The following is a 25,452-nucleotide window of genomic DNA, read 5'->3' as shown; positions in this document are numbered from 1 at the left end:
TCAAAGTTCGATATTTTTGAATATAATTTTTTTTGCGACTTTCTCCAATATCTCTGTGTTCTGATAACCCCTGGAATAGTTCTAACTTTTATCATAATGGAACGAATCGCTAAAGTTAAAACGAAAGAATTATATCAGTCAAAGTTCGAAATTTTTGAGTAAAACTTTTTTTGCAAATTTCTCCATAATCTCTGTGTTCTGATAGCCCCCCGAAGAGTTCTAACTTTTATCATAATCAGCCTAAACAATTAAAGAACAATCACGTTAAAAGAGAAAGAGAGAAAGAGATAAAGAGAGAGAGAGAGAGAGTTGCGTCAAGATTTAAAAAAATTAAAAAAGCTAATTTTTTCAAAAGCATAATTTGAAGACATTTAAATAATAAAGAATTATGTAAATATAAAAAGATGGTATATTTATTCGTAGAAAGACATTTATTTCTTCTTCATCATATGATGCGATGTTAATTACAATTATTTTTTAAGTACTGCGTAAAATGAATGTTTCTTTATTAAAGAACCAAATTCTCTCTGTTACTTAAACATCTTTTTTAAGTAAAAATATGATTGTGCAAAATATGGGCATAAACGTATTGATATGTATTAATATCAATGTTAATGTAAATAATTCAGACTATAATAAATAAAAAATTACGCGAAAGTAGACGTAATTAATCATTTGTGCACATTCTCGACCCCTGTTCTGGATGCAACATACGCGATACGCGTCAGATTTTATTTGCAGCAAAATGGATGTTAGCACAGACAACAACCTACATCCATTTCTCGAGAGATGGATGTGGGTTGTTGTCCGTGCTAACATCCACACTGTTTTTAACGGCGGGTTGCAAAATGGATGTGACACGTAGTTCCCGTTCTGACCAGAATAGATGTGCGTCACTAGTGTACGGGAGTTTCGAAGCGTTATAGGAAAAAGGCCGCCGTGGCCGCTCTCAGGTTCCTCTCTGCTTGGAGCTTAGAGCTGTCAGTGAACAGTTGAACACATGTGCCAGTTCCCACTAATGTCTTCTCCCCAAGTTGTGATGACAATTTACGGCGAGTAGATTCTCGCCAAAAAAACAGGGCATTTTACGCCTGTATCTCGCGTACACGAGAAAGATGTACGATATATGCCACCCCAGTGTGAGTAACCGTTTTATTCGATAATCAAGAAGACGTGTGCGATATCTTAAGCGTCTCCTATAGACAGACGCTCAATAATGTTGTATACGGTACAATAACAGTATTCTTCTAGATAATTCAAAACAAACACAATATAGCCTCCAGACGATCAATGATATCGCGCAATATTTAAATATTGTACAATAATATTGAGTGCTTTAGGAGTCGCTTGTCCTGAGAATGAGCATGCCTCCTCCTCTATGTATGAATATTTGATACTTGAGATTATTTTGCTATCCTTCTTCAATGTGTACGCTTACAGTATTATCATCTGTGCAAACTCGGCTGTAATGATCCGGTAAAAACGAGCACCGCCTTTTATGTCTACATTGAGCTATGTGAAGGTATTGTATCAAGTTTAATTAAGCGATAAATGCGCAATCCACTCTCATTATGGTTTTCAGTGAGACGGTATTGGGATGTCGAATACAGGTATAATGAGGAACTTGACGTGATCTATTTTGAGGTAAAAAAAAGGGAACATTCTCAGTTGGAGATTTACATACCTTGGCCAACCAAGTATAGCATTTGCCTCGATAAAATTGAGAAAATGCAACAATTATTGCAGAATGAACGGTAATTCTACAGTTTTACTCCATTTTTAATTCCTAATCCATAACTTTAAGTCTGTTTTCTTTTTAATTTCTTGGACCAATTTTCTTTTTCTCTCTAATGTAAAGAGAAGATGAACAGTGCAAGAAATTCAGCTGAAAAGAACAGGGTATACATATTATAGAATAGGTTCTTGGTTTCTGATCAGAATTATTCCTTTTTTCTCTAAAAACATAATAGAAATCTAGAAAATAATTGACTAATTTTAGAAACTATTCCAAAAAGTTTCATAATGTGTCTAAATCTTTTGATATTTCTATGATTTTATTAATTGAATGTACATATTTATAAGTCACAAATTTTATATCCAACAGATTGACATTTGTATTTAAATCCGAAGATAGTAGCAGTGTTATCTATACAGTAAGTGCAGGCCTCTCAAAACCAGTGGCACCAGAAGTGAGCAAGCAACGAAAAGAAAAAGCGGAAAAGATACTTAACTTGGAAAGTGAAATTCGGAGGAACACATCAAACTTATATGAACTAGCAAAAACTTTAGATTCTACTCACGAATCTAGCAGTCAAAATTGTAATCCTGATTTAAATACTATTGAATCTTCGAATATCGATAACAGTTTGGAGATATTATGATACTTTTCTTGTACTTAATATATAATTTTGATCAAATATATGTCTGTTGTCTGTATATCGGTATTTATCTGTTTTTGTTACACACTTTGCAACTTATGTATGAAACACACAACGGTTAAACATATAAAAAATACTGATACACTACATGTAAACCAATATATTGTAATTTCTGTTAACCGTAATAAAATAATTTTTAATGGCATAAATAAGATGTGTTGATTGGAGGTGCATTTAAAAAATATGGAGAGAGATGTATATTTTTAATATTTATTTTTTAAAGTAATTCACATATAATGCGGATTTTGGGAATACTTCTAAGGATTGCGTAATTATTTAAAGTGATATGTGATAAGCTGCCACTGCAAATATATATGAATTAAATAAATTATTAATTTTTAAAAATCTTCATCTCTAGCCATGTATTATTAGTAAACACTACAAAATACGAGGCACATAAATTTCCTTATTATAAAACTAATGATAAATATAGCGAACATTTTAACCAAACTTACATCTAGTTGTGTAATTATGTTATTATATATAAAAAATACGTGTAACGAAATGATAATCTAATAAAAATCTTTATGAATCAAGAGAAGGTCTATCTACAAAATACCATATAAGATATTTGTATATATGTACAAAAAACTTTTAAATTATCGCATTTTGGACAATACATATATTCCAAAGTCATTAAACAATTTGATTTTTTCTGTAAAGAGCTGCGTTTAATATCAGTGAAAAAATAATTTGTTCACACACGATGCTATCTTATAATGCATATCAATTTATACGTACATTGTAAAACGCAAAATACAAAACCTGGTATTGTTTGACGTAACAATATTTTTTATCATCATTCAAAATCGTCTTATTTTATACAATTTATACAATTTTCAAATATTGTAGATTTGATCGGCAGTTAAAAGTAGCGTAAAAAATGATATTGCATAGCTTTTTTTCGCTATGCAAAGATATAAAATATAAAAATAACATACACGTGTCAATGGGTATATAGAACTTAGAATGTTCTTTTATGAAATATAAATAATATTAAATTATAATGAAAAGTTTAGGTCTTCTCCCCGCGCGCAAGATTCCGTTTCATATTGCTTTATAAATCATATCAACGCTATATTTCCTTCTGCCTGTTTACTACTAAATGCGTCATAAATTTTAACGAATTTGTATTGTATTTTGAAGTCGTATAATATCATATAAAAAGATCAGATTAAACAATTTATATATATTAATAGAAAACAGGCACATTAAAAATTATCCACATCTATCAAATTATCTTCCACTGTTTTGTATATTCAAGATCTGAAAATATTTTAGGAACAATAAAAATATTTTTCCACAGATCCAAGAACCATCCTGCTTGTATAAGAACTATATATAAAATAGATTACCAAAATGGTTATATACATATATCAATTTATAATTGCAGTAAGGCAACTAGATCTCGAGATACTCGAATCTATCACTAATGACACAGTTAACTTTTCACAATAATGCTTTATATTAAAAAGTTCCACAAATAATTCTGATCATTACATATTTATGTCTTATTAATATTGACAGAGCGATATTATAAATAAAACTTGATAGATGTCTGATACAATAAAATTTCAGCAATCAATATTTGCACTTAATAAAATCTTATTTAACTATATTTTAAATGTTTTATAATGCGATAAGTTAAACGAAAATCTGAAACAAGTTTAAATGAACTATATTATAATTAATTCATATAAAATTTACCAAATTCTATTTGAAATCTTTCCTCATTTGCATCGTTATAAGGTCCGTAATTTAAACTTCAATTTGAATTCCAAGCATATATATATATATATATATATATATATATATATATATATATATATATATATATATATATGTGTATATATATATATATATATAGAGAGAGAGAGAGAGAGAGAGAGAGAGAGAAATAAATGAGAGGTCAAAAAGATTATATACAATATCGGGTTATTACGTTTCTTACTAATAGCCAGAAAATTTTATAGTTCTACTGCGTATTACATATCAAAAGTTGTTCGATTATCATAGGCACCTTTTGAAATGAGTCAAGTGTACCATGAGTTACATTTAGATTGCGTATGTGTGGAAGTTCTAGAACCAAATCCTCTAAAGGATTAATTATTAAATACTAAGATTACAATAGGTAGAGAATAGTATCAGTAAAGAGCTCCGCAATAATTAAAAAAAATTAATTTAAAAGCTTTTCAAGTAAAGTAAAATCTAACTCCAATATTAACAGCTAACTCCAATATTACGCAGCTTTCAGATCATGCTCTGTAAGATTAAAACCAAATCTTAAAAGATGTTCAAGTATGTTCATGGTGAAACATCTTATAATAGCTAATTAAAATTGATTGCGCGTACAACATTACACCAACAGCTATTAAACAGAAAAATATCATTCATTATTATTCTCTCGACACATTTGGTTATATATTTATATATACATGATATGAGAAGCACATGAACTAGTAAAAGTATCTTACAAACTAGAATATGAATGTACATAGTTAAATGATGAAATATAGCAAATAATTGCAATACACATTAAACGAATTTAAAGGACTTTGATATATGATATTAATGTGCTGCTTCACACGATGTCATAAGGCTCATATGGTCAAACGTCACCATAATCTTGCAAAATTAGCTATATATAAATGGATTAAATTTCCAATTACTATAACAGACGATATATGAATAGTTTAATTAAAGCGCTGAATGTTAATGTTAGTATGGTCATTATTGTTGCACATACATAGCGCCATTTCAATTTCAATTCTTTATCACATGAGCATGAGCAAGTATAGCTATATTTTGATTTATTTTATGCTTCCTTAATGAATGTTAATATTGTTTTTATTATTATCCTTTAAGTTCTATAAGGATATATAAAATCTTTGAGTAATTGCATGTGTTACTGTACAAATAGCAGTATAGAGATAACGTTAAAAATAATATATCTTCACGCAAAAGGAGAAACATCCATAATACTAGCAACAGGACAGTGTTTGGAGATCACTTCTGCAAAAAAATGTAATCTAAAAGTATTCTCATTTATATGCGAAAAAAATTCTTTGACCAAAGATCAATAGATTTCATCGCTTTCTCCTTCGCTTGACAGAAATTGATCAGAACTTTTAGAAATATGTTGATCATGACTTCATTTACAATATGATTTTATATCAAACCAAAGATTGTAACTTCATGTATATCTATATACTATGTGCTAAAAATATACATTTCATACATTAATGGAAAACTTGAGATTTGATAAAAGAAATTTCTAAACGAATGTATATGAATTTTGGTGAATATTATTCTCTGAAAACTTTACTATATATTTTTCATTGTTCCCCTATAAATAACTAATACCATACAATTCATAGCATCTTATGTTTTCAAACTATTCCGATTTATTACAAAAGTCAAACAGAAGAAAGCATTTTTGAGAAAATTATAAAAATCCTGATGCAATTGTAATGTCTGAAGAACAACTGCCAAAACTAAATCGAAAAGGTCAACTGGAGAACCAGAAGACAGGTTTTTAATGATGAACAAATTAAGCTACATTTATCAGATGGTTCTTCAAAACAACGATCCAGGATTTAGTATTGTAACTGGAATGTTTATTGTATCTGAACATTTATATCATCGGTAAGATTGAAGTGAATGGATTTAGTGAATTTTTTATCCGATGTTGTTAAGCTACGTTTCCTGAGTTTTATAATTAATTATTCCACTGTCACGCTTTGGTTTAAGATTACCTTTGAACCTCAAACTCAGGCAATAATAAAAAAAGAAAGAGAAAAACCTTTTATTGCTGGAAAATATTTTATATTATTTCCTAAATTCTGTACATGCAACTAAAAGTGCTGGGGATAATTCATGGACAAGAGAGCATCTGTTTCCAACTTTTTTAGCTCTCCCAGCTAACCGAGTTTATTGATGATGTATACTACAGATCGTTTAATATAGAGACTTACAACCTATATGAAAAGATACCTTGGGGTTCTTAGCAAAGCCGTTCGCCAGACAGTGAGCAATCGAGCACCAGGATTAAATTCGTTCGCATTACAAGTTGAGAACATGATATCAAATTCAAAAATGTTTTAAGTTTGTGGTCTTCTTAGTAGTCGTCATGACAAAACGAAAAAATCAACATTCAAAAATAGCATAATTCTAGATGTTTTTCTAGAATATCTAAATAGAGATAAATATAAATTTTATTCTTGTTATATCAATTGTCCAAATCGAAGATATTTAAAATGTCTCTCGTCAATTAAGATAAATTAATCAAAGACACACTCTTAGATTAATTTCAAGATGTTTGAGGGAAAATTGATTATATAAATGATTATCCAACGACTACCAACAATTCCAGCTCATCTGGTTATACTCGAAAAGTTAGACGAGATATTGATCTTACTAACAAATAACTCTCGATCTGTGGAGTTCATATACGTACACTCCACAACTTTGGTTGAAAAATTTCTCTCATAAATGTGCCTACAGTGATCATAATAGTATCCAAAATAAAAAATCTATACATGATGTATAATGACATGTGATATATATTGCTCAAATAAACGAACGCGCATGTAAATACCACCAGAGTTGCGCAAATTCCATATTATGAAACACCTTTTTCTTCAATTATGCTGATATTTTTCCATTGAAAGATATCAATTGTTATAGCTAGCACCAATCAGCCATATAAGTAAAATCCTTGAACAAACTCTGTTCTAGGTCGCTGAGAGGTCGAGGATCTTTTGGAGGAGTTAGTTGTGGCTTCTCTGATGTGAATTCTTCATCGAAATTACTTACATCTTCCACCGAATGCTAATAACAGAGAAACATTTCCGTGCAAGAAAGTATCACATTTAAAAAAGATCTAATTCGGATCTCTAATTGATACTTAAAGTTTATTCGTATTAACAGATGTAATCTCTTTATTTTTCTTACAAATTTTATGCGAAAAATTAAACTGATACTTACGATTACTGGTACGAAAGGTGGTTTTACGCGTCTTAGGAGTAAATCATCCCAAGCTATGTGTCTGAAAAATGCTTGTTTCTTAACATCTTCAGCGTCTCTTTCGCTACTACCTAGTCTCCTGTCTGGATTCTTCCTAAGTAACTATTATAGGGAATACATGTGAATAAGTTTTACGTTAAAGAAACAGAAAAATAGAAAAATAGAAAAAAGATACATACTCTTCTCATGATTGCAATTGCTTCCAAAGAAAGGAATCTTGGATATCGTACTTCGTCGTTTACAATGGAATCAAACACTTCTTCTTCGTCATCACCCGGGAAAGGGGACTAAAACACATTACATTTTTACAATTTTACTATTCATAATAATATATTTAAAACAAATTATATAATATTTCTAAGTAATAAAATTACCTCTCCAACCAGCATTTCAAATATTAAGACTCCAAGTCCCCACCAATCTACAGCTCGTGTATAAGAAGTCTCTGTCAGCACTTCGGGCGCTAAGAATTCAGGAGTACCGCAGAAAGTACCTGTTCTGTCTCCAAATCCCATACCTTCTTTACATAAACCAAAATCTGCGATTTTTACATAACCTTCCGTATCTAATAGCAGATTATCTAATTTTAAATCTCTGTAAATAAAGCGTACCATTAAATAAATTAAATATATAAATATATTACTGGATTATTTAGCGCACATTATATACCTGTAAATAATACGATTTTCATGCAAATATTGTAATCCGAGTACCACACAAGCGGAATAGAATACAGCGCGTGGCTCCCCGAAAACATCAGCATGTATATGCATCATAAGATCACCGCCAGCTGCATATTCCATTACAAAACATACATGTGCCTAAAAAGAATTTATCTTTCTTATTCTTTTTTGTCCTATAAATTCGGTTGTAACATAAATTTTGAAACAACAGTTATTAAACAGTTTACATGACTTATAGTATCTAATTATTATTTGTATCAGCACAAAATCTTTATTTAATATAAAATATTATTTTAATTCTTATTTGCATAATGCGCGCAAACCCTATAACGTCATAGCTTATATTTTTCGTCTGATTAGTTGAATAATCTGAATACTTGCTATAACTCCTACACTAATTATACTCAAAGGACCATATTACTGCACCCTATCCTGTCTTATATAAGATATGATATCATGGCCAATAAAACGCGTTGTCAGATTGGCATTAAAAATTTTTTTCTTTTTTTGAATTGAACAAATGAATTTATTTACTCGATAAATTAAAACAAACATAAATATTTTTAAAAAATTCGATTACAACCGAATTGTATTAAACATACTTAAAAAAAGTTATTGGAATTATTATAAATGATTACCTCAGTTTGAAAGCACGCAAATAAATTAACGAGGAAAGGATGACGCGTCGTGTTCGCTACTTCAAATATTCTCTTTTCAGAAAGCAGTGACTCCACTTCATCTCGAGCTATAATATCTCCCTTCTTTAAAGCCTTAATTGCGAAGTACTCTCCTGTATTCCTATATTGCGACAGTATTACTTTGCCGAAATGTCCACGGCCGAGTACGGACAGCAGTCTAAAATTCTCCAGAGTCATACCAGTGAGCTGAGAATGCCTTCTTGACTCATAGGCACTATCTCTATATTGGAGAGGTCTAATTGGCATTTCGTATACAACCTAAAAAGCAGAAAGTTTGAGTTACAATCAGTTGTGCACAAATGCTTGTTTTAATGCATTATTATAAAGTTAGATATATTAAATTTATTTATATATACACAGTATATTATTATACATCTTTATTATACACCTAAGAAATGTATAAGAGAATTATTTGTTAGTATATCAAATAAGTATATTAGTATATTAAAAATAACACATTATTCTGGATTTTAGACAATGGCGAGTTGTGCTGCAATATTTTAATTATTAAAATTTTAATGTGGTTTTTCTTTTATGTATATGTAACATCCATTATAACATGCAATACAAAGATGAAAGATTCGAAAAGAAAGAGAATAAAGATTAATATAAGATAATTCACACAGATAAAAATGGAATTGCTTAAAGTATAAGATAAAAGCATTACAAAGAATTTGTTTTTTTTTTCAGTATTTACATGCAACATACAATGCTAAAGCAAGCAAAGCAATGCTGTGTGTATGTGGAGGGTATGTACCTCATCCTCAGGAAACTCGACGACAGGTTGGGGCGAGGGTGTGCGTGGAGAGGGTGGTGCAATCAGCACAGGGCGGGGCTCTGTCACAAGAGGTCTCAAATTTGCACCCTGAGGCCCGCCCTTTTCCTCCTTATGCAGAAAATCAAACTCCCTTAATGCGCTCTGTAACTACATTGCTACCTCTTTAGCTCTAATGCTCGATTGAAGCTGCAGTAAATTTTAGACTGCGCGCTAAAATTTTTTAAATTGAACTCGTGCTATGCAGCTAATATATAATTTGAATTTTGAAGTATATATTCTATAAATATTTATGATTTATTATCACAGGGAGTTTGGACTTGTTGCGTTTAAAAAATTGAAAGGATAGTGTAACATATAGGTATACATATAATTTCAATCAGCTATGCAAGAAAATAAAATTATATTCATTGCAAAATAATTAACATAGCTGCCAAGAAATCAGGAAACGTATTTCCACTTAATAAAAAAAATTATGTGGAACGACTACAAAATATCTTTTTAAAGCAAGTGTTGCAAATTAAATTAAAACTACTTTTTTTATAATTGCAGAAATACCTAAGATATCTGATAACATGCCGCATCAAGATATATATACATCCATTAAAATTATAACTTTATAGAAAATGTGTCTATTTATCATATCATACATTTATTTTATAAATTATTTTGTCCCATAACCAAAATGCCCAGCCTTGTGATTCTAATCTATAATGCTACAATCTTCTTGAATAGTTAAAAGTAGATATAATAAATTATAAGTATAATACATTTTATATATATATATATATATATATATATATATATATATATTTGTAGCATAATGAAAACACTTCGTACATATCATATATAATAGCATAGCAAATTTATAACGATTACGTAACGATTTGCGACATTAGCAATTTTATATCTTTACATCAAAAACAAAGATTAACAAATACGTATAATGCAATAAACAGCATTTATAATAAATAATATTATCGCATATCAATACGTGAGCTTTTTCATGAAAAAAATATTGATATATAAAAAACATGCACATACGAAAACTTACTTCTTGATCCAATTTGGAAGGTGGTGGAGGTGCAGGCGTAGAAGGTTTCTTTGTCACAGTTGGTGGCGGAGGAGGAGGATGCTCTGGAGGACGTGGCAGAGTTGGACTACTACTCGATGTTGACATACCTAAAGGACGTGCACCACCCAATCCACCTTTTTCCGGATCGGGCACTTCACCGGGAGTTTCAGGCTTATCTTCTACTGAGGTATCAAACACAAGTTGCACCGGTTGTACACCTGTATATCAAAATAAATAAAATATCTTTGCAAGACATTTTAGACATTTAGATATTTTAAACGAATTTGAATCTTTACCTGACGGCGGACTCTCTGAGTTTCTGGAATTGTGCAATGAAGGCGCCGAACGCTTAAGCAATCTACCCCAAGTCGCAACATTTATGTTCATTTGATTTGCTCTTGGGAAATTTTTCACTTGCTGCTTAAAGATCTTGCGTTGACGTTGCAATTTAGGCTTTCGCGATATCATTGGATTAAGGAATTTTATTTCTGCAAACAAGAGGCCTTGCGGTTCCAATTGTAGAGCCATGCCATGTCGAACGTCGTCAATGAATTCTTCTAAACGTAAAAACTTGAGTGCACAAAGAGATCTCCAATCTTTCCAATAAATGCCTATTTCAAGTTCTCTTGATTTATCAAGCTCAATAGAAAACCTAGAAATTTTTATTAGACATATGACAATATGAAGAATTAAGTTATGCATTAATTAATCAATTAGTATTATTACCTTTGGTCCCAAGCTTGTTGGGAACATGGACGCCAACTAGTTTGCCCTACGGTTTGGTTATCCAATTTTATAACTGCCATGATATCATCTGAAAACAATAATAATTAGTAATGGTTTCAAAGATTTTAAGATTATTCTTAAAATATCGAAAACTTACTACTCGTTTCGTCTTTCACGCTATATGATTTGCTTGAGCTGCGCCCTGTGACACCTTTAACGAAGCTACGTAAATCAGGACTAGCAGGGTGTTCCCTTCTCGTACGCCCAGGCACTTCTTCTGCTAAATCTTGACATCCCATTAATCTTACCTAAACACATTGTGACGTGTAATATAAAGAAACAATACCGTTGGTCATTTAATTGTATAATCTTCGATATACCTCTAATTGTCCTGTAACAGCTGCACATCTCGATACTGAAGTTGGTACAGTGGCTTTACCCTCCAAAGGACCGCGAAATGGTTGCAATGATGTATATGTAACAGGAACTGGACTAGCTGACTGCACGCTAGCTAATTCTCTTTTTAACTGAGCTGCGGTACCACTGTCGGGAGGTAGCTCTTGTCTTCTGAGCTCGAGGGATAATCTGAGTAAGTCCAATTTTTTACTGGATTCCAAGAGGCTTGCTTGAGCCTGTAGTGATTCATAATTTATATAATAATATACCATTAAAAAAATAGGATATTTTATGTATTACTAGTTTAATGTAAACAGGAAATTATATACATGTAAAACACACAAATGATGTCTGACATAATATTTATTAACGATGCAATCAATATAATACATCTTTATTAATTTTTTATAAATGCTCAATTTTCAGCAGAATGTGTTTTTTAGCAGCCCTTGTAATAATTTAGATAAAAAAGGCTATGTATAGAGTACATGGAATACTTTAATATAAGTATAAATATAATATAAATTAAGCACACACAAATATCACAATATACAAGTTTACAATGTCCTCAATCGCCATGAACGCAATGGAACGCAGTTCATTTTGTTTTATGCATACAAATCTTACAACATAAATAAACCAAGTGGAAAGCATTTGTCGTTTTGTAAAACCTAAAGTATCAATATGTTAAAAATCCTCAGAAGCTAATGAAATCAGATGTCACTCTTTTTTCGCGATTTGAAACGCGGATGACGTTCAAGTTCGCTCAGCGAACAGGACCGTTCTCTCGCTTGGTCTTCAAAGTATCTGCGGCAATGCTCGCACGAACACGTCGGATTCTTCGAGGGACCTATATGATGTCCAGGCTTTCGAAACGCGCTGATTACCGCTCCAAATCTTGAGGCTTTTATGATATGATCAGTTCTTTCTCCATAAGGCGTAGTGAAGGGAGACGTTACACGGGAAGGTATGGTAGAAGGAAGGGGAGATGGGCTCTTTGATCCAAAAGGACCGATACGATCGCGTAAAACATTCGTATACGGAACGTAATCTCTGTGTGCTGCAAACTGAGAGCGCTCCTCTTGAGCATTTCTATGCTCCGAGCTTAAATTAGTCGCATAAGATTCCTCCAGTTGACCCTTGTTCGTACGGCGACCGACCGAATCTCTTTTAACAAATCGTGATTTGTCATCGCCGGACACGAAACTCCAACCGACTGCACCGCTCTCGTCAGAATCCTCGGCACTTTCTCCAGACGACCAATTTAACTCGTGTTTCTTAAAATACTCCCTCATTTTTCGGTTCTGTAGCAAATGCTTTCGTTCAATTTGCGGCGATCGCCAGGTTCTGTTTTTCTCTTTACTAGCTTTTGCCAGAATATCCATTTTTTGTATTCTATCGCGATCCGCAGTATTGGCGTACTCAAAGCTGTCACAAGGCGTCAAGCCAGATTTATTATTGATCAGGGATTCGATGTCGGAGAATGTGTCCTTCGACGATGTCATGGTCGTCGAATCGTAATCGCATGCTGAAAGACCCGTACTGGACGATACTGTGGACCACGGAACGGAATCAAGGTCCCGTATCCCGCTGTACGAGCTGAATCGCGAAGGGTAAAGGGAACTCAAAACCTCGTCGCTGTCGTAGCCCTTCGAGCTGGCCAACGAGGGCATCCTCATCGGCGCGTTTCTGAAACTCGCGCATCGTCGCTCGATGCTGCTCTTCAGAAACGCGTTTGTATCTCGAAATCCTCGCGGCAAGTCGTCCGTTGCTTGTGTATGAGTAACTTTGACGTCCTCATTCTCAAAGACGGTCATGGGCGTGCTGCGCTCGTCCTCGCTAATCGTATCTGTGCTGGCGTCATCCTCGGATCCTGTGCAGTACACGTCGATATGTACCGTCCGCGATTTGCGCTTGCTGCTATCCTCTTTCGCAGATGAATCCGATTTGTCTGGATCGGCCGGGGGACCGGTACTGGCATTCCCAACTGACGCCGGGGGCGATCGTATATCCTGTTGAAAGAAGACGACCGCATTCGAGACTCGTAGTGAACACTCTATTGCACACGTTTACTGCATATTGCAGAATCCGTAAATGATGACTCACCTCCTTTTTCTGCTCGCTAAGCTGGTAAGCACCAGTGCCAGTCTTCCTCCCAGTTCTGCTGCTCCTCACAGTCGACGACGAGCGCACCGATTCGATGTCGGTGGTTTGCGATGCAGCGTCTTTGCTTACCGCAGTGGTTCTGCTGCTGTTCGCCGTCTTTTCCGCGACGCGAGTACAAAAGTGCGTGGTGAAGGCACTCGACGCGCTTCCCTCCGCACAGTCCTCGCAAACCTCCGGAACCGTGCTGAACTGATGACGCGAAAAAACGTGTTGATGCGAGGATCGATGGTGCCACTGGTCGACGGAAGGGGGAGCCTTGGAGGATTCGGTGGACGTGGCCTTCTTAAGGCCCTCTTCGAAATTCGGCTTATTTGCACCCGCGGTGGAAAGCACGATATTGCACGTGCTCTTACATCGACGATTGTACTGTTGGGACGGGCGTCGCACGGGCAAGGACGAGTACGTGTGCGGCGAGAACTGTTCGCTGTTGTAGCCGGAGTCGGAAACATTCGCTCGGCCTCTGGACGAGATAGAGTCATCGTTATTAGACGAGCCTGAGCGCGGCAGAGTATAAGATCTGCTTGACGATATCTGAGATGGCCTCTCGGGCGGCGTAGACGTAAAGAGTATATTGCCCCGTTGAAAGCCGAAGCCGCCGGCGGTACTGCTACCCGATGACAGAAACGCGTTGGACGCGTTGGTGGCGGCGGCGGCTGATGTCGGCGTTGACGTCGAGCTCGGTTCGCTCGTGTTCCAGCGGCATATCATGCGGATGCCGCCCGCGTCAGTGGTAGTGGTGGTACCCGGAGGCATTTGCACGGTCTCGGAGGTCACCGCGTCGCCGTGGCGGATCGTGACTTCGGCGCGCACGAGCCACGGTGGCACCTGGCTCGAGCTACCGTCGCCCGTTTTATCCTGACGTCCGTACATCTCGCGCCCCTCTGCCCCCTCAGCCTCCGCCGTGCCTTCGTCCACCGCACGACATTATTGTTATCCAATCGGCTCTGCTGCCAGGAGAACACGTCCGAGCGATCTGCCCTCTCCTCGTCCCTACCAAGGAGACGATGATGCGATGATTCTCTCTTCGTCCGTACCCTTCTTCTGTTCATGGATTTCAAGTCTCTCTCGCTTCTCGAACGTACACAAAATGCCGGCGATTACGTGCAACACCCGTAGTGACCGTTCATCCGCCTGCCCCGTTCGATTCCGCAATATATTGAAAAGAAATCTTATATAATGATGTCTATTTAAGAGTTGAGCCACTCGTGCTTCACAATCTCGTCCGTGGCGTAGTTTTTCCGGGAAGGATGGTAATACTGCGGCATTGCATCGCCACCGATCTATTTTCGGGTTCCCGTATGTTCGAGAACTATCCGAGTGAATTTCTTTCCGCCTTAACGTCGCAAAATTTTAGCGCCGATACCTAAAGGAGACTTCGTCAACTTCGACGTGACATAGTAAACGTTCCTTTTCAATTGTTCTCTGCGTATTAGATATTTTTCTTGTGCGAAACGATTATCTATGTGTCAGCGCATCATTGCGTGTTACACAATACTTGTGCGATTGTTGCAATCACCGCGGTTTTCATCTCTCGTAAGGCAACAAAGTGAGCAATATAGAGCGACGATGTGTAAAATTAGCACGATATAAATTTGGAGCAACGTACGGTCGCACTAAGAATATTATTTGTGGAATAAGATAGTATTTTTCATACGCTCGACGGTCACCAGTGCAATAATTGTGCGCAATAATAGTGCACGGTCAGGCGAAATGGTATATTGTCACGGTACAAAAATCGGTGTACCGAGGGGCCCAAAAATTTCAGTTATAAGCCATTCAGTCTCGGTAATCTCCAGCAGTCGAGAGTATTCGGGGTATCTTACGTGAGCGTGAAATTATTTAGCACATACGATCTAAAAGGCAACGGATCAATTATCTCTGAGTGACTCGCATACGTTTTACACACATCCAAGCATCCAAGGATCAAACGAAGACTCAAACTTCCGCGAAGTAACGGATTGTTTATGGCTCGATCAGAGACGTTTGAGCGTCCAGTTAGTATACAAGTATCCTGACAGCTTAAATCGATTCTGAAGCGGACGTCAGTCTTCTTTGGAGCGCGGCGTTCGAGAAGAGAGCGGCGGGGGCGATTCCGAACGGGCTACGCGACCATTGGGCGGCTTCGTGTCAGTCTTCGGGGTACAGATCATAATTAAACGGCCACGATTATTCGAACGCGTGGTCGATATCCTCTTGGGAGTCCACTTGACGGACGGTATACATTCCACGGGCGCCTCCTTCGCAGTCGGCCGGTGCACATGTCGTCGGTTTATCGCGGTGCTTACGATACTGGGTGATGCCAGTTCTCCTCGAGAGATGGTAACTAAGCGCGACCCGAAAAGGCGTCACGAGAAACGGCGGGGTGGCGCGGGTATACGAAGAGCTATTTTGAGAGAAGCGCGTATACGCCGCCCTCCGGGGTCCACGTCGACATGCATTACGCCGCCGACGTCGCCCGCGCGATCCGGCTGTCGACAAGAAGTCGTTTTCGTACCGGCGCATACCGACAAACGCCCTCGCTGAAATCACATCACCGCTCGCACGAGAGCTGCCCCAACGCTAATTCCTGAGAACTATTATAAATTGACCGAATTACAGAAAACGTTTTCCTAATCAATTTATAACGGTCTAATAATTTTATGCGATCCACATTTAAAAAAAAATAAAAAAGAAAAGAAAAAAAAGGAGATAGCTTTGATCTGGCAAATGAGGCACTGGAATATTCTCATATATTGCGTTTGCTGTGATTAAAACAGACTTCGTCTCTCTTGCGCTAGAAAACGGAAATTGTCCGCGCATTGTACATTTTCACTGAGAAAGAAAGATGAAGTCGCATAATTTCCATGTTATTATCATTTCGAAACAGCTCTGTCGACGAAGTGACGTAAATGGCTTCCTTTAATGCTACATACAAATACAGCTCTCGCAGATTGCGTGCCACGCGCAGACTCTCGCTTCCGTTTTCCACGTTGATAGATAGCGAATTAAAAAAATAGAAAAAAAAGAAAATGACAACGTACCTCAGTTAAAGCCTTCTTATCAGCGACTTTGGCACTTTGCAGAAGACGTATCACGTTCTTGGCACCTTCCACGACAGCTGCCTCTATTCGTAATCGATGCCGCAGCTCCTCCACCCTTTCCTCCAACGCGAGCTCCAAGCTGGGCTCGTACCTGTCTATAAAAGCATTACACTTATTACTCAAGTTACATTTGATAAAAAGATGCAAGTTGTACTTGCAACAGCCTGTTATTACTCATACGAAATACTTTTATTTATCAACGGCGATTACGATTATCTGCTTACGTAACGTACATCCACCCACGCTTTACAGCGGGGAAAAAAGTGAGCCATTACACGCGTAACAAACGTATCCTTCGGCGAACAAAGCGCTTCCTTCCAAGAAATGGCCATTTACTACAATAACGAACCACGCAACATTGTACTTTTATACTGAATACACGGCAGAAATTCCTGAGTGAAATACGAATGTATACCGCGTTCTGAAACAGTTTCATTACCGCAGTAACTGTCAGCTTACTGTCTTCATTCCGTAAACTTCATATGTTCACAATGAAATGTACACAGCTTAACTGTGGTCGTTCAAACAATTAGAACGATAAAACTGGCGATACGCATGAATGTTCGACAGAGTTTAGCAGAGCTCCTGATAGCGTATATCAGTATTTAAATAAATATGGCATTTCACATGTAACCACAGAGCCCTGACCTATACGGTAACGCAAATTTACGCTGGCGTAACTCATCTTCAAGTTTATTACAATGTTTATTTGCACTAAAAAAACGATTTTGATGAAAATACAAATATGAAAATAATTATGTTGGATCATTAAAATAATTGTGCTGAAAAAAGGATTTGCTAACCATTACCAAATTTGGTAATTCCAACATAATTATTTTCATGTCTCTATTTTCAACAAAATCGCTCTTTTATTTCTTTCAGTGTGTACTGAAAACAGTTTAGAAATGATTATCAAATGTTGAATAAAATAATGTCGATGAAATATTTAATATAACCAAAAATAATTTTACTTTTCTAAATATTTTGTATATTACTAAATTTTATTATACTTACTAAATATTTAGAAAAGTAAAATTATTTTTGATTAAATTAATGAAATATTTAATTGGTTATTTCAACATTTTGTAGCTATTACCAAATTCATTTTTCAGTGCAAAAAAATCTTTTGAAACACGTTCTTTCAATTATCTTTTTTCTCTGAAGCTCTCTCATTCAGACTTTGTATACACAAATTGTTGGCAATAATAGTTGATAAGTACCTTTGTTGCTAGCTGTTTCGCCATTCGGTGGCGGCGCATCGCCTCGCTGTTGCTGTTGCCGTGCCTGGCGCACCTTCATAATCCGCATACGTAGGAACTCGATTTTGGCGCGGGAATCATCTAGCATTTGTTGAGCCTCCTGTAGCAATTTTTTGTCGCGATGGCCACTCGTTAAACTTTGTATCATGTTTTCAGCACCCTGCTTGACCTGCCGAGCATAAAACAAATGGGATGTACATGTATACATTTTACATTTTACATGTATATATTTTATTCAGATTCCATTACACGAGCATTAAAATCGGCAATGAAAATTCTTTTTTCAATTTCACACATCCGGTGTGCGTAAAACCATTTTGTCAAAAAGAGAAAGAAGGAGGAAAGTGTAATTGCAGATAATTAATGCTCCTGCATTAGCAAGTAATAACTAGCAAAGAGTCCAGGCGCGTTAGTCTAATTATTTCAAATCCCCGCGTGATGTAACGAGAGATTATTTTTAGTAGGAGAAAAACTGCAAGCGACTCACCGCGCTGACTCACGCGAGGCTGATACAAGAAAAGTGAAAGAGAACCAACGAAGTTCTGCGTAATCACTCGGAAAGAGTTGTACATAACGACTCTGTGAGATTTATTATTCCGAATAATATATTATCAAAAAGTGTCGATATGCAATGTAATTATTACCGAAGGGGAGACATTATCGTTATTTCGTTATCGGTGTTTTCCAATGTTGCAACAATTGCTTGCAAAAATCTCGATAACGTGACAGTTTCGATATCACATGGTGTCATCTGTGTTCGTGGATATCGCAATTGTCTACTTGATTTTGAAATGCAAGTGATTCAATAGTGTCTCTTCAGCAGACGCGGATTCTACCTTCAGTTCGATATTGAGTTGCTTCTCCAAGGACAGAAGCCGAAGATCCGTGAATAGACCTTCCTGACTCGGCGACGAAGGCCCCATCGGTGATAGAGGCGTGTCTGAAACAAAAATAGACGTTCACGAAATGAAAGAATTCGATATGACCTAATAATGTATCGGTATCGATACTGACAACGTTAAATGGCGAATGCGAGATATCTCTCGATGAAACGGAGCACTGTACCGAGCGAGATCAAATGTGTCGTTAAAAAAAAATTATATCTATATGTACTACATATACAATATATATAATATATAATTTCAAGCAGGTACATTAAAAACATTTAATATACAACATTTAATGTTATTAAAAATGCAAATTAATGTACTAAAAACATTTAATGTGTAACTTAAAAATATATTGAATTTTACATTTTTAATAGTGTATGTACACTGTTAAAAATGTCATGAAACTAAATATATTTTTAATTTACACATTAAATATATTATATATAATGTATCTGTAACTGAAAAGTATGTGCATGAAAATTAGCACTTTTAGCAACATTAAATTTACATTACATGCTTTTAATGTGCTTGCTTGCAATTTGCTCCCGTTACACTACATTAAATTCTGCTGTCGATTTTTAATAGTGTATATATATATATATATATATATATATATAATGTTCTTGAAACGTTCGATGTGCGATTCGAAACCGCTTTCTTTAGCTCGCGGGTATCTTTCTTCGTGTCACGTTTAGATTTTCCATGTAACATGAGCAACCGCCGCCTTACACGTTAACGTTTTTTTCATGTCTGGCAATCTCCATGATTTGACAAGCGAGATCGTATAGCACGATCCTACTTTCCATCACCCAGTGCTGAAAACGCCCAGACTCCCACGTATTCAAGCCGAGGATATACGGGGGAGTGTGGAAAAAAAAGGTGATGTCCCGCTTTGTTTCAAGAACGCGCCGTTATGAATTTCCCATCGCTTCCTTTTCACCGCGTTTCATTCTACCTGTCTATCATAAACGTCTTTGAGATACAAACGGGGGATTATCTGACAATTGCGTCAGACGCTCTTTCGCGCAAAACGGCGCTATATATACGCGTACGGGAATATAAACTCGCGGCCACAATTTATACGAATAATATAATATAACGCATATAATAATGCAATGTAACACAATGTAGCAATATTATGATGTTCGTACGAATAAAATACTGCGTACATGTAATTCGTACCGGAACGGTGTGGGAAACGCAAGTCATAATTACGAGCGTTATTTCCGTGCCCGCCGGAACTTTCAACAATTACATTAATCAATGTACCTTACGTAACCATATCGCGTTATTCTCTTTGTCATATTTCGTACATTTTTTTTAATGACGCTGACGCGGTCTGACGTTTGCCTAATTGCCAATTTCCTCAGGAATATATAAATAATCGCTTACGCAAAACGTTTAAGTATGTACAAATGCATCCGCTTGAGATGTAAATCCTCCGTGGGCCAACGTTTTTTTCGTGCTTTCCTAAGTTCAACTGGTGTCTGATAGTGTTTTCGAAAAGTTTCTAGGTTCTAAAAATTCAACAAAATTTCTCTTTCAAGATTTCACAATTATTTCACTCGAAACGTTTTTTTATCTTTTTTGTCCGAATTTAAAACAGAAAGTTTTATGGGAAAGTTGTTCAATACGTATCAATCTCCTAAAGCGTATCATCTATTCAATATTTAACATTTTTACTTTATATAAGTAACATTTAGTAACAAAAATAAAAGGTAAATAAGAAATAAGTAATATAGATAAAAATTAAACAAAATTCTATTTTGTCATGTACTTGCCATTAGCATTTTAGAAGATCAAGTACATTTCAATACAGTTTTCATCAACTTATATAGCCGATAATAATGTAATTATGCAATTTTATTTTAAATTGTTATATTTTCATAAAAGAAAGCTGTAGAATATTTTACATAAATTATATATGCATACTTATAATTATTATAAAAATTAAATTGATATTTTTATAAGCTATCAAGTTCCTAATTCATAGTAGCACAAATTTTACTATAACAAAATGATACTAATGTATAAGAATCAGAATCTTAAGTGATAATAAAGCAAGTAATTGCTATAAATAAAAATGCGTTAATTAATTCAAGTCAATTCTTTTATTTCGGTGTTTATTTCATTATTATAATTTATTAATTATTAAATATTTGATAGCTGTTTCAATAAATTATTAATAAAATAAATATTAGTTAACGGTTACTTTCAATTACTTTAATTCATAAATTCGATATTTACGAAGACGATACGATTTAAATCACAGATATACTTTAAGCGACCGGTTTTCTAAATCATACCTTTCGCAGCAGTTACAGAAAAGTTATAACACACTAATTTGTTACTACTGAAAAGTTTAACATGTAATAATAGATGATTAAAAAAAGCTATAATTTCGAACTTTGACTTGCATTCAAAATAAGATCAAATGCAATATATAATAAAAAAATAGCTTAAGTCGTACGCATTTAGCAACTCTCTCCTAATTCATAATTGAAAATTCGCCTGAGTCTTCAAATCTCGAGTCGAACCAAGAAGAGTTAATAGACTTTCAGTAAATTTCATAAAAGAAACGTCAATTTTCTAAAATATATTTTACTTTGGACATTATTTCAAGGCCAATCGTGAGATTTTTGAGGAAACGGTTCACGTCGGTCGTTGTTCGACCGTTGCATCGTGTTTGACCGGTGCATGAATTACAGCTCGTTAGTGCCGTAAAGTGGGGCACCTTCTCCCCCATCGAAATATGCCCATTATACATCCGTGGCTGGGCGCGCGCGGGAAGCTACCGTAAACACGTGCACGGTTCCACGATTCCGCGATTTCCCTGTGCATGCACACATGTGACACGCACATACACACGTATGCACATACGCACTCACTCACGTCGCGATAAACGACGCGTAGTGCCCGTTCGACGCGAATGGGCGAACGCGGACGGACACGCTCGCACACCGTCTATGCATACCGTCGAGCATGTTCGACGTGTCCGAATAAGGCGATGCGAGGGAGCAAGCAGATGCGTGATTTTTCACGCGATACTTCAAATACATCGTACCGCCGAAAATGTATGCTAATCGTCGCCTTAGAGCTCAAAAATCGCAGTGAGTGCCGGAACGGTCGGTACGAAAACGCTAAACATCTGTTTAATGTTTGCTATGTTATTTATGATTCTTCAGCACGAAACGTAAGGACCGCAAATATCCCGGGAAGTTTTGCAAATATGTATTAAATTAGACAGAACTGAAACCGGTTGCACGAGAGATTCGTTTCCAATATACACATATAATGCATCTCCAATACATATATCACTGAGAGAAAAAATTTTTTTAATGAAAAAAATACATTTTCTTAAAACCATATATTTTGATGCAAGTATTTTATTCTGTTTAAGTAAAAATATTTACTTTTAAGTAAATAGACATATTATCTTGAATATACAATTTTGTATAACTTAATTAAACTTGGATTAAAAAATCTAATTGCCTTGAATATAATAATAGTCTAACAGAGAGTAAACATTTTCTAGAACTGTAAGAAAAAATTATTAAATAAAAATGATTTCATTTTATTTGCATATTTTAATTAGAAAATTGTTAACGTGACTGCAAGTAAATAAGCTATTTGGATCCATCAACTAAATAATTTTTTTTTGTATTAAGTAAAATTTTTCCGTTGTAAGATTTTTTTCTCAGTGTACTATTTCGGCACTCTTTATTTAGCAGATTTTTTTTAATAAAGCACACTTTGTTACAAAAAAAAATTATAGAATTTAATTTTATACTCAACCGTGAAGAATTTAATTAATTCTCATAAGATAAATCTTTCTGGCATGAGGTAGATCTTATCGAGTCCGGGTGACTCCATCGATAGACTTCGGACAATCGCGAGACGGCTATTATTATTCCTCGGGATCGCGCGCAGGCAAATGTAACGAGAAAATCGAGAGAAAACAGGGAGTCGAGTCTCTCCGCGCGAATGCAAACACGTACCAGGCTTTACAATGCGGCGAAAAACGACGGAGGCGGTATAAAAGAGTTTGCGGGAACAATGCGGCATCGAGTGCTTCGCGAAACCATGTCATTAGCGCAGCTCGACCGAACACGTGCCCTATTATATTCCGCGCTTCTGCCCTTGCCCGCCGCACCACGGGACACGAGCATGGAGACCCGGCGACAAAGGCTTTCCTTGTTTTTGATACTGCCAACTGCATCTGCCCACCCACCACCCTTCCGCCTGTGTGTGCTCGATCCTGTCCCTCGAACCGCCTCCTTCGCCTTCTTCCCCATGCCGAGAAACAAACCGAGAGATTATTGACGTACGTGAGCGTTTCGGAGGAAAAGAGAAGAAAAAAAAAAGAGAAACGGAAGGGTGCAAGTGCGCAAGGTGGCTGCAGTTATTCGCGGCCACTCTCGCCGGTTCAATGAACTCGTCGGGCGGGCGCGGCGCGGCGCACGCAACCCTTTCGGTAGGGAGAGTGCGTGCGCTCTCGGAGAAGCGGATAATTGCTCTCTGCCTTTTGCTCGCAGCGAAAGGAGAAAAGGACAGCGACCGCGCGAGATGGTTATGCAAAACGGTGATATCAAGTTGGTCTTGTTGCTGCTTAGATCAAGAGACATTTAATATCCTTCGAAACTCGAAAATACGTTAGAAAGCATGGTGAAATTTCTTTCTTTTCCTTTTAACCTTAATACGGATAAACCGCAGACGGAAAATTCGTGTAATAATCTTTTGAGAATGGGCACAGGAATTGTGCACGGTAATTCCTCGGCGGTTATATACACGCAACCGCAATATGCAGTAATGCTATCGCGCGATGCGTGCCGGTTTCGTCGTCTCCTCCATTCCATTCATAACTCTAACTCGCGTCAAAGCTGTTCCATCTACACGAGCGTGAGTTAGCGATACGTTCATAAAGCATGAACGCATTAGGCAGGGAGAGTCTTGTACAGTTCGTTAATGCATGTAAGAAGCAATTGTTCGTGTGCGATGGTTGCCGGCAACATCCTTATTACGGCACTGATTAAAATAATTACTGTAACTTGGCGAGAGGCGAGAGTGCGAGGCGCTTTATTTATATATCTAAGCATCCCAGCATCGTCATCGAGCCGTATGCATATATGCGCTCTCTCGTAGCGCCTCGTCATGTAACAAACGCTTGCGTCAAGTGGACGTAACGCGATCTTCGCCAAGTTCCCATGGACTACAACATTTTTCTCGGATATCTGACAGTCTCTCAAGAGAGTTCCGGATAAACGTCTCGATAGCTTTGTTAAAGAGTATCATGATTCGATCTCAATTGAAAGAACCGTTATCAATTTCTGCGTAATGAAATCAATAACGACATTGATACTCCGTATCTTCGGATTTTTATATCTTAAATTAATTCATTGGAACTTCTCGAAAACATATCATGAATTCTAAGACTTCTCAGGAAGAAAGTTAATTAAAACTCTGTTAATTAGAACTCTGTTAATTATATTGAAATTGCTAAGATAAGGTGCTGACTTTTCGGAGATGATAAATTGTTTCTTAAGATTCAAGCTGCAATTATACAAAAATAGACATTTTTTTAGACATAAACAAAGTGTTTCCCGATGGATTTTTAGTCGCTGAAAACGAATCTGATGGCCAAAATGGCTACCACAGTTTTGAGGAAAACGGCATCAAAGAAGTAAAAAAAATGATAATTTTTAGAATTTTCAGAATATTGTAGCAACGGCACCAATTTTTTTTCAAATTTCGTTAATGTTATGCGAAAGTATCAACCTTTAGCTTTAATATGTATTTTTGTCCCATTTCGATTTGATTCTTTGTTTCTGAGATACAGTTAAAATAAAGGACACTGATCATGTGAGCTCAATAATATTATATTACGTTCAGCATTATTTTCTTGCAATGAGTGCAAATAGTAATTTCTTCTGCAAATAGAAATATTTTTTACTGCACTAAACACAAATCCGTTAAATTTGCCTATCATATCACAACTAGTTCATTGGTAATGAGTAGATATGAGCGAAAAAAATTTCATAATTGATAATGAGTCATATACTGAAAGAAAAAAATAAACTTTAATAAATATTTGTTTGAATAAAATTGCAATAAAATATTTACTTACGATGCATAAATACTTATTGAATAAAAAAAAATAGTTAAATTAGTGGTTCTGATACTAAATAAATAGTTATTCAGTAAAACTTAAGTAATTTTTCCTCATTGTCAGTGTAAAGTGATA

At 35.9% G+C, this 25,452-nt stretch overlaps 3 protein-coding genes across 5 annotated transcripts in view; 1 reads left to right on the top strand and 2 right to left on the bottom strand.

Annotated features, from left to right (window-relative positions):
• Positions 1-894: 894 nt before the first annotated feature.
• On the top strand, positions 895-2,590 carry LOC105203349 (tRNA-splicing endonuclease subunit Sen15). The gene is made up of 4 exons (XM_011172135.3): positions 895-1,139; positions 1,441-1,522; positions 1,583-1,754; positions 2,105-2,590. Exons 1-4 carry the CDS (start codon positions 1,116-1,118, stop codon positions 2,379-2,381), a joined length of 555 nt encoding a protein of 184 aa, XP_011170437.1. The 5' UTR covers positions 895-1,115; the 3' UTR covers positions 2,382-2,590.
• A 1,748-nt stretch (positions 2,591-4,338) lies between these two features.
• LOC105203347 (serine/threonine-protein kinase N) overlaps positions 4,339-25,452 on the bottom strand; it is a 42,738-nt gene continuing 21,624 nt past the window's right edge. The window contains exons 4-18 of one of the 3 annotated variants that reach the window (XM_026141165.2): positions 19,158-19,261; positions 18,283-18,490; positions 17,003-17,157; positions 11,801-12,052; positions 11,578-11,728; positions 11,421-11,508; positions 10,991-11,346; positions 10,674-10,912; positions 9,602-9,730; positions 8,785-9,102; positions 8,133-8,284; positions 7,838-8,057; positions 7,643-7,750; positions 7,425-7,565; positions 4,339-7,268 (exon numbers count right to left, since the gene is read on the bottom strand). In XM_026141165.2, the coding sequence (XP_025996950.1) occupies positions 7,125-7,268; positions 7,425-7,565; positions 7,643-7,750; positions 7,838-8,057; positions 8,133-8,284; positions 8,785-9,102; positions 9,602-9,730; positions 10,674-10,912; positions 10,991-11,346; positions 11,421-11,508; positions 11,578-11,728; positions 11,801-12,052; positions 17,003-17,157; positions 18,283-18,490; positions 19,158-19,261 (2,765 nt within the window). In that variant the 3' untranslated portion in view covers positions 4,339-7,124. Of the gene's footprint in view, positions 7,269-7,424; positions 7,566-7,642; positions 7,751-7,837; positions 8,058-8,132; positions 8,285-8,784; positions 9,103-9,601; positions 9,770-10,673; positions 10,913-10,990; positions 11,347-11,420; positions 11,509-11,577; positions 11,729-11,800; positions 12,053-17,002; positions 17,158-18,282; positions 18,491-19,157; positions 19,262-25,452 lie in introns of all 3 variants that reach the window. The other 2 variants (XM_026141164.2, XM_026141166.2) reach the window with 2 other exon arrangements.
• LOC105203348 (uncharacterized protein PB18E9.04c) lies at positions 12,162-16,996 on the bottom strand. Its single transcript, XM_011172134.3, has 2 exons — positions 13,923-16,996; positions 12,162-13,828 (listed from the first exon to the last, which is right to left on the bottom strand). Exons 1-2 carry the CDS (start codon positions 14,850-14,852, stop codon positions 12,530-12,532), a joined length of 2,229 nt encoding a protein of 742 aa, XP_011170436.1. The 5' UTR covers positions 14,853-16,996; the 3' UTR covers positions 12,162-12,529.

This window comes from Solenopsis invicta, chromosome 9, assembly GCF_016802725.1.
Source record: "Solenopsis invicta isolate M01_SB chromosome 9, UNIL_Sinv_3.0, whole genome shotgun sequence".
NCBI classification, from domain to species: domain Eukaryota; kingdom Metazoa; phylum Arthropoda; class Insecta; order Hymenoptera; family Formicidae; genus Solenopsis; species Solenopsis invicta.
This window is presented reverse-complemented; position numbering and strand designations above follow the sequence as displayed.